Source organism: Drosophila elegans, unplaced genomic scaffold (genome assembly GCF_018152505.1).
Source record: "Drosophila elegans isolate 14027-0461.03 unplaced genomic scaffold, ASM1815250v1 contig_814, whole genome shotgun sequence".
NCBI classification, from domain to species: Eukaryota; Metazoa; Arthropoda; class Insecta; order Diptera; family Drosophilidae; genus Drosophila; species Drosophila elegans.
This window is the reverse complement of record NW_024546167.1, coordinates 20,388,025-20,397,063: the sequence shown is the minus strand read 5'-3', so window position 1 is coordinate 20,397,063 and position 9,039 is coordinate 20,388,025. Positions and strand designations below refer to the sequence as shown.

General features: G+C 33.0%; 2 protein-coding genes across 2 annotated transcripts; both read left to right on the top strand.

Moving 5' to 3' along the window:
• Window positions 1–3,379: 3,379 nt before the first annotated feature.
• On the top strand, window positions 3,380–4,843 carry LOC108134701 (angiopoietin-related protein 2-like). Its single transcript, XM_017255097.1, has 3 exons — window positions 3,380–3,483; window positions 3,594–4,142; window positions 4,641–4,843. Exons 1-3 carry the CDS (start codon window positions 3,383–3,385, stop codon window positions 4,756–4,758), a joined length of 768 nt encoding a protein of 255 aa, XP_017110586.1. The 5' UTR covers window positions 3,380–3,382; the 3' UTR covers window positions 4,759–4,843.
• Window positions 4,844–5,636: 793 nt separating this feature from the next.
• LOC108134677 (ryncolin-4-like) lies at window positions 5,637–8,214 on the top strand. Its single transcript, XM_017255074.2, has 4 exons — window positions 5,637–5,692; window positions 6,878–6,973; window positions 7,063–7,611; window positions 8,058–8,214. Exons 1-4 carry the CDS (start codon window positions 5,637–5,639, stop codon window positions 8,173–8,175), a joined length of 819 nt encoding a protein of 272 aa, XP_017110563.2. The 3' UTR covers window positions 8,176–8,214.
• The last annotated feature ends 825 nt before the right edge of the window (window positions 8,215–9,039 follow it).

Sequence of the window (9,039 nt, the reverse complement as noted above, 5' to 3'; positions counted from 1 at the left end):
AAACGTTTGGTTGATATCTGATTTTTGATTTTAAGTGCACAGGTCTTTCGTTCTTTGAAACTGCTGCATCATCTGCCACACCAAATCAATTTTATGCAAAAAATAAACCAAAGACGATGATAAGCAGAAGGCGCAAGGAGGAAATGTAGAGGAAAACATTCCATAGGCATTTTTCGAAGTACTTTTAATGGCTCCTCTCTTTTTCCAGCATCTTTTCTTTCGTTTTTTCCCCCATGTGAGGTCCAAAAAACCGAAAGCAATTGCGAGAGCTTACCGAACACACACAACGCAATATGCGCACTCATTGCCCAGATGTCACCTATGGAGATGGGGGCGGGTATGAAACGGGGGCGTGGCACATCTCCAGCTTGCAGCTTGGCATTTAACGCATTGTCCTTTTAGCCATATTGATGATGATGCCAAATGACACCAAATGGCAATGGTGGGCAAGACAATGACACCGTGGCTTCCAGCTAGGATTTTCACTATCACTTGCATGGTGACCAACTCAACGTGCACGGAAAAAACTTTCAGCTAAGAGTTGTTGATCAAAAAATATGTATAAAATGGTTTTCTCAAAATTTGTGTTTAAAAATTTATTATAACAAACTTATACAAACTTATACTGATACAAGTTGTTGATATAAAAGTGTATATTTTATATGTTCTCAAAAATTTGTGTTTGTGTGTTGTAAAAATATGCAACTCACTTCTTAGTCTATTACTATCAAAAACACAAGTTTAAAGATAAATAAATATTTTATGAATACATATTTATATCTTAATTAATTAATCAACAAACTGGCTTGTTTAAAATTTAAATTTTTGAAGCGGAAAATATTTATTTATTGAACTATGATTTTTTCAGTGTCGTCACTTTTTTCAGTTTTTTTCCTCCTGCCTTGCTATATCCCCCCTTGATCCTATGCCATCTCATGCGTTGTCGTCGCAGTTGTTTCCATGTTGTGTCTGCCATTATTTCGTGGATTTTTGGCTGCTTTAGCATTTCACTTTGATAGTCCATGCGCTGGAGGGAAAGAGGGTAGGAAAATCGAGGGGTTTTCCGCAGACTTCGACCTCGCTTTCTCGCTTTATCTGCTGACAGTCATAAGTTTTGCTTTGCTTCCCCATTTTTATTTCATTCTACAGATACTCCCACCCAGTAACTCATCAACGCGCATATGTTCGGTTTTCTGAATTCTTTTTTTTCCTTTCTTGCTTTTTTGGTATCCACAGTCCTTTGCACTCATCGAGTAAGAAATTTATTTTTATTTGTTAGATGCCTTGGCAGCTTGACTTTTTCCTGTTGCTGTTTCCGTTTGTTGTAAATTTTAGTGGATTATCCTGCCGATTCCGTCTGCTGCTTTCTCCTCCCATTCATTCGCTGGATTTATTCAAACTTCACTAAACACAATCAATTTACGAATTATTATTATGCCTTGGAAAGTTCTTTGTGGTCCAGTGCAAGGAAAGTTTTTCGATACCCATTTATTGTAATGGTTAGATGTTTTTGGGGACGTTTAATAACTAAACTGGACTTGAATCCTTTAGCAGATAATGATTATTTAATTAACATTTTTTTTTATTTTATTAGTTCTTAAAAATATATTCATATTAGTTCATAAAATATATAACAAATAATTTTTAGATTACATGTATATTTTTACTTTATGATATTTAAAAAAGCAAGCCATTATTTTGTAGTTATTCTTCCAGACTTTTAGAATGAAGTAAATAAGCAAAGCTTAAACTCGGTTCGACCAAAAATTTGTTTATATATTTTTTATGACTAAATATTTTGTATTCCTATTCCTATATATATTTTAGATATAATCTTGTTGTTTTTTTAGTTCACAAATTAAGTAATAATAAATTGTACATAAATAAATAATAATGGGTATTTATGAGTTGATTTCCCTCACTTTCATAATTTCCCCTCTTCAACTTTTCATCATCTGGCTGCCTTTCTTTGATTTCCTTGTCGCCATTTGTTGGCGAGTCCTTTTTCGCATTTATTGCATTTGTTACGCAGGATAGACCCCCACCCCTTTTTCCTGGCTTTCTCTTCTCTCCTTACTGCTTTCTCCACCCACTGAGAGCACTTTACGCTTATGATCTGCTTAGCCTGACCGGCCCCGCCCCCTTCTATATACACTCCTTTCGGATCTGGCTCATTTGCCAGCCGCCTCTTAGCTTTATGTTTATGATTTCCATTTCCATTTCCTTTTCATGTGTGGGCGTGGCTCCCTGTAATTACCACTTAAAGTCTGCCACCCACAAAAGGAGAGAAAATAAGGAAAAACAATGGGGCTGTAATCATAATAAATAATAAATGAATGAATTTTATTGCTTAATGGATTGCAGTTACACTCGGCGGAGTTGAAGTTCTACTTTGGGTCCTCTTTCATTGGCATTAGTCACACTTTATTTATAAATTATGATACGCTTTTCGGGTTAAACGGCTTGAGGCCGGCATATTGAATTACTGAAGGGATTGGCCATAGTCATTCGAAATTAGTAGGAAATAAATAAGAGTAAAATACAGATTATAAACGATAATCATTAGAGGGTTTTTCTTTTGAAATCTGGGTACGATAATATTCCTTATTCTACACCCAGAGAAAAATGATGGTAAGTCCAAATATTTTCACTTTGTATTAAATATTTTCGGGGTGTTGTGTTTAAATCAAAGTCCGTTGATTTTAAGTATGCAAAAATTTAATTTTAAAACTAAACAAATGTTAATTTTCAATTTTTTTATTGGACAAACCAATTAAATATATTAATAATTACATTATCATGTTTTTAGTTTTATTTTAAGTAAGCTTTTATTTTGAATGTTACAATGTTACACTCAAATATTTCAATGTTTAACATTACTATGGGGCTCTTCTCTGGCTGTATAAACTAATAAATGGTTTTAAAATTGACAAGCGCCTGCCTCACTTTTTAATCTTAAGAAGTTCCTAAGCCACAAACCAATTAAATATATTAATAATTACATTATCATGTTTTTAGTTTTATTTTAAGTAAGCTTTTATTTTGAATGTTACAATGTTACACTCAAATATTTCAATGTTTAACATTACTATGGGGCTCTTCTCTGGCTGTATAAACTAATAAATGGTTTAAAAATTGACAAGCGCCTGCCTCACTTTTTAATCTTGAAAAGTTCCTATTTTAATAAGTAATTCTAATTGAAGTTATCAGTTAAGAGTCCTCTTTGATTAACGCCAATAAATAAATATATTTTAAATTATCAATATATACCAGGGAAATATAAATCTTATCTTTTCTTAGAAATTTGTAATAATTGTTAACACTATAAATGGGTAAATTTCGTGACAATTTAGTTCAGTCTTGTCAGAACCCTGTTAGAAAAATGTTGCGTCTGGGGATATTATTTTTTTTCTTATTTTCATTAACTTTGGCCAGCCACGATAGTTATTCTGCTGAAAAAATATCTAACGATGCTGCTGTGCGGTAAGTATTTTGAATGATCAATAAAAATAATAGTGTTTATATATTATACCAATATTTTTGTGATACAAAATTTATTTAATGGTTCTAAAATACACTATTTGTCCATATAGTGGTGAACAAGAACGAAAAGATTTTTGTGTGGCCAATTCATTCCCCACCAGCTGTTCCGAGTCATTGAAGAGCACCAAACTCTGGATCCGTGTGCCCGAGTACAGTGAAACCCCCTTTCAGGTGGCCTGCGATCAACGGAGTTATGATGGAGGCTGGACAATTATTCTGAGGCGAAGAGATGGAAGCGAGAACTTCTACCGGGAATGGAAGGACTACAAACACGGATTTGGCCAGCTGAACAACGAATTCTTCTTGGGCCTAGATAAAATTCATGCTATGACCTCATCAGAGCCCCATGAACTACTAGTACTCGTGACTCCCTTGGGCAGCAAGCAATCTTACGAACTATATGACGATTTTAAAGTTGGCCCCGAGAGTACCAATTACACTTTGCAATCTTTGGGCCTAGCTTCTGGAAACGCCACAGATCGTCTCACTTATCATCTGGGCATGCAGTTTAGCACTAAAGATCGGAACAATGATGTTTCCACCGGAAACTGTGCTACAAAACATGAAGGTGCTTGGTGGTACAATGAATGCTATTTCAGGTAATTAATTTTCATAAATTTCATAAATTATTGGTTCCATCATGCATAAAGAAAGATAAATGTTTTTGTCATTGGAAGCTTTTAGGGCAATAATTTAATTCTAAAGAAATTTCAACCCAATTTTTCCAGAACAGTCCCATGACACCTATATAAAATCATTAAAGAATAGTTGTCCCTATTAAGATATATTGTATTAAGAAAGTTAAGGCGTGTCAATAAGTCCTTAGAAACTTGGGGATTAATATTGTTTTGATTTGCATGATGATATTAATCAAGAGTAACTGAATGGAAAACTTTTGACTTAACCTTACTAACCTTAATATATTCTTTAATTTCTTTATACTATTTAACTACTAAAGTGTTTCGCACATATTTTACTATATGATTTTTTTGACACCAACACGATATTCTAATAAAAACATTAAGCTGCTCATTTATTTTCATTATATATCAAATCTGTTTAAGTGTTTTTCGTTAAATTGGTTTGTTTCCTTATAGCAATTTGTGTGGGAAATATGGCGATCGAACTACATCAACACTAAAATGGTATACCGATGTCCTAGGACGTGCAGTAATGATGATCAGGCCAAAAGCGTCTTCCCTTAAATGCTCTTAAGTGTGAACAATACACAAAAACCTGTAATGATATGAATTAAATTTTAATTGTACACTATGTATAGTTTTTAATATAATTTTCTGGGAAATATTTGAACAAAAATATAATAAAAATATAAAAATATTTTAAAATTTGTTCATGTAAAAATTTTTGGAATTGAAATTAATTTTCAGAAATTAATTAACTATAAATTTTCAAACAAAATTTCAATGCAGATTTTTAGAGGCTTAAGCCACAAGAGATATATGACTTTGACATCATATATTCATGCCTGAAAGAAAAGTTATGGACTTAAAACTGCAGGTTTTTGGCAATTTTTCTGCAAAGACGATTTTTTCGGAGATTAAGAAAGGGGTTACAACACAAAATTTGCAACAAATCGTCTTGAAATTACAAACCAAGTTTTAACCGCAGATTTTTAGAGAACTAAGCCACAAGACTTTTAAGACATAGCACTTTGAAATCAGATGTTTGAATGAAAAGTTATAGAATTAACACTGTAGGTTTTTGATCACTTTTCAGGAATTCTATTTTTCGGAAATTGATTAAGGAGTTATATCGTAAAAATAACAACTCTAAATTTCAGCACAAAATTTAAATGCAGAGTTTTAGAGACCTAAGCCCCAAAACTTTTAAGATACACCACTTAGAAATCGGATGCCGGAAAGAAAAGTTATGGATTTAGAACTGCAGGTTTTTGGTCAGTTTTCTGCAAAGACGTTTTTTTCGGAGATTAAGAAAGGGGTTACATCACAAAATTTGCAAAAAAATCGGCCCGAAATTACCAACCAAGAAAAGTTATGGGCTCAAAACTGCGGGTTTTTGGTCACTTTTCTGTAATGTTATTTTTCAAAAATTAATTATGGCTTAAATGCATAATGTTGAATTCAGTAGTCAGTAACAGTTTGGAATATTTCTTCGGCTCGAGTGCAGAGTATTTTCTTTCGGACTTCCTTAAAACCCCTTTTTCACCCCGCCTATAAGTTCGGCGCTCGTCGCTCGTCAGCCGAATATATGAGTATATTTTATATTATCAATATTTCGCATCTTATCTTATCGATTTATATGAATAGAAACGTTTCTTAGAAATTTGTAATAATTGTTAACACTATAAATGGGTGAATTTCATGGACAATTTTGTTCAGTCTTGTCAGAACCCTGTTCAAAAAATGTTGCGCTTGGGAATATTATTTTTATACCCTTGCAGAGGGTATTATAATTTCAGTCAGAAGTTTGCAACGCAGTGAAGGAGACATCTCCGACCCTATAAAGTATATATATTCTTGATCAGCATCACTAGGCGAGTCGATCTAGCCATGTCCGTCTGTCCGTCCGTCTGTCCGTCTGTCCGTCTGTCCGTCTGTCCGTCCGTTTATATGCAAACTAGTCTCTCAGTTTTAAAGCTATCTGCATGAAACTTTCCCAAAAGTTGTCTTTCTATTGCAGGTAGTATATAAGTCGGAACGAGCCGGATCGGACGACTATAGCATATAGCTCCCATAGGAACAATCGGAAAAATAAAGGAAAAAAATTATAACTTTGCTGTTTTTTAATTTTTTGTTTAGTTCTTCGACATTTAGTAATGGTTAAATATTTCCGATTTACGGTTTAAATTTCATCAAAATCGGACGACTATAGCATATAGCTCCCATAGGAACAATCGGAAAAATAAATGAAAAAAAATTATAACTTTTCTGTTTTTTAATGTTTTGTTTAGTTCTTCGACATTTAATAATGGTTAAATATTTTCGATTTACGGTTTAAATTTCATCAAAGTCGGACGACTATATCATATAGCTCCCATAGGAACAATCGGAGAAATAAATGAAAAAAAATTATAACTTTTCTGTTTTTTAATTTTTTGTTTAGTTCTTCGACATATGGCAATGTTTAATTATTTCAGAATTATGGTTTAAATTTTATCAAAATCGGACGTCTATATCATATAGCTCCCATAGAACTAATAAAAATATATAAAATAACTATCTCATAATTGAGCGGCAAATCATCATAGCTTCACTGTTTTTCAGTATATACTGAAGTAAATCATAATTTAAATGTTTTCAAAAGTATTTAATTCATGCAATAGCTGCAAGGGTATATGAACTTCGGCTTGCCGAAGTTTGCTTTCTTTCTTGTTCTTTTTAATTTCGATAGCTTCGGCCAGCCAAGATAGTAATTCGTCTGAAAAAATATCTAACGACGCTGCTGTGCGGTAAGTATTTATGTTTAAAATAGTAGTATTTATATATAATCCCAATATTTTTCTGATAAAAAAATGTATTTAATGATATGTCTTTATAGTGGTGAACAAGAACGAAAAGATTTTTGTGTGGCCAATTCGTTCCCCACCAGCTGTTCCGAGTCATTGAAGAGCACCAAACTCTGGATCCGTGTGCCCGAGTACAGTGAAACCCCCTTTCAGGTGGCCTGCGATCAACGGAGTTATGATGGAGGCTGGACAATTATTCTGAGGCGAAGCGATGGAAGCGAGAACTTCTACCGCGAATGGAAGGACTACAAACACGGATTTGGCCAGCTGAACAACGAATTCTTCTTGGGCCTAGATAAAATTCATGCTATGACCTCATCAGAGCCCCATGAACTACTAGTACTCGTGACTTCCTTGGGCAGCAAGCAATCTTACGAACTATATGACGATTTTAAAGTTGGCCCCGAGAGTACCAATTACACTTTGCAATCTTTGGGCTTAGATTCTGGAAACGCCGGTGATGGTCTCGCTTATCATCTGGGCATGCAGTTTAGCACTAAGGATCGGAAGAATGATGTTTCCAACGTAAACTGTGCTTCAAGATATGAAGGTGCTTGGTGGTACAATGATTGCCATGAGAGGTAATTAGTTTTCATAAATTTCATAAATTATTGGTTCCATTAGGCATAAAGAACGATAAATGTTTTTGTCATTGGAAGCTTTTAGGACAATAATGAATTTCTAAAGAAATTTCTTTCAACCCAGAACAGTCCCATGACACCTATTTAAAATCATTAAAGAATTGTTGTCCCGATTAAGATATATTGTATTAAGAAAGTTAAGGTGTGTCGATAAGTCCTAAGAAACTTGTTTTGATTTGCATGATGATATTAATCAAGAGTAACTGAATGGCAAACTTTTGACTTAACCTTACTTAATATAAATGTTAATTTCTTTATACTATCTAAATTACTTATGTGTTTCACACAACACGATCTTCTAATGAAAACATTAAGCTGCTCATTTATTTTCATTATATATCAAATCTTTCTAACTACCGTCCTTTTAATTGGATTTTTCTTTTTAGCAATTTGTGTGGCAAATATGGCGATCTGAGGACATCAACACTAAAATGGTTAAGTGATGTCCTAAGACGTGCAGTAATGATGATCAGGCCAAAAGCGTCTTCCCTTAAATGCTCTTAAGTGTGCACAATAGACAAAAACTTGTAATGTTATAAAATACATTTTAATTGTACACTAGGTATTGTTTTTAATATCATTTTCTGTGAAATATTTGAACAAAAGAATTATGTTACACTGGTAAAAAAAACGAAGCAAATCCAAATATTTTTTTTCTCAATTTAGATAATTTTTGTTCCTTTGACTTTCGTTACGTCCGGTTTTTTGTTATTTTAAATATAATAAATATATAAAAATATTTTAAATTTTGTTCATTCGAAAATTTTGGGAATTGAAATTATTTTCAGAAATAAATTATTTATCGTAAAAATAACAACTCAAAATTTAAAAACAAAATTTAAATGCACAATTTTAGAGACCTAAACTACAAGACTTTAAAGATATACCACTTTAAAATCGGAGGCCTAAAAGCAAAGTTATGGATTTAGAACTGCAGGTTTTTGGTCACTTTTCTGCAAAGTCGATTTTTTCGGAAATTAAGAAAGGGGTTACATCATAAAAATTGCAAAAAATCGACCCGAAATTACAAACCAAGTTTTAAATGCAGTTTTTTAGAGCACTTAGCCACAAGACTTTTAAGACATGCCACTTCGAAATCTGATGCTTAAAAGAAAAGTTATAGAATTAACAATGTAGGTTTTTGGTCACTTTTCAGGGATTCTATTTTTCGGAAGTTGATTAAGGATATATAGCGTAAAAATAACCTTTCAAAATTAAAAAAAAGAAATTTAATGTAGAATTGTAGAGACCTAAGCTACAAGACCTTCAAGGTATACCATTTTAAAATCGGAGGCCGGAAAGAAAAGTTATGAACTTAGAACTCCAGGTTTTTGGTCACTTTTCTGTAATGCTATTTTTCAGAACTAA

Coding starts and splice junctions, on each gene's coding strand:
- LOC108134701 (XM_017255097.1), top strand. CDS start 3,383: ATGTTGCGTCTGGGGATATTATTTTTTTTCTTATTTTCATTAACTTTG. Junction 3,484..3,593: donor TCTAACGATGCTGCTGTGCG/GTAAGTATTTTG, acceptor TTGTCCATATAG/TGGTGAACAAGAACGAAAAG. Junction 4,143..4,640: donor TACAATGAATGCTATTTCAG/GTAATTAATTTT, acceptor GTTTCCTTATAG/CAATTTGTGTGGGAAATATG.
- LOC108134677 (XM_017255074.2), top strand. CDS start 5,637: ATGTTGAATTCAGTAGTCAGTAACAGTTTGGAATATTTCTTCGGCTCG. Junction 5,693..6,877: donor TTCTTCGGCTCGAGTGCAGA/GTATTTTCTTTC, acceptor TTCGGCTTGCCG/AAGTTTGCTTTCTTTCTTGT. Junction 6,974..7,062: donor TCTAACGACGCTGCTGTGCG/GTAAGTATTTAT, acceptor ATGTCTTTATAG/TGGTGAACAAGAACGAAAAG.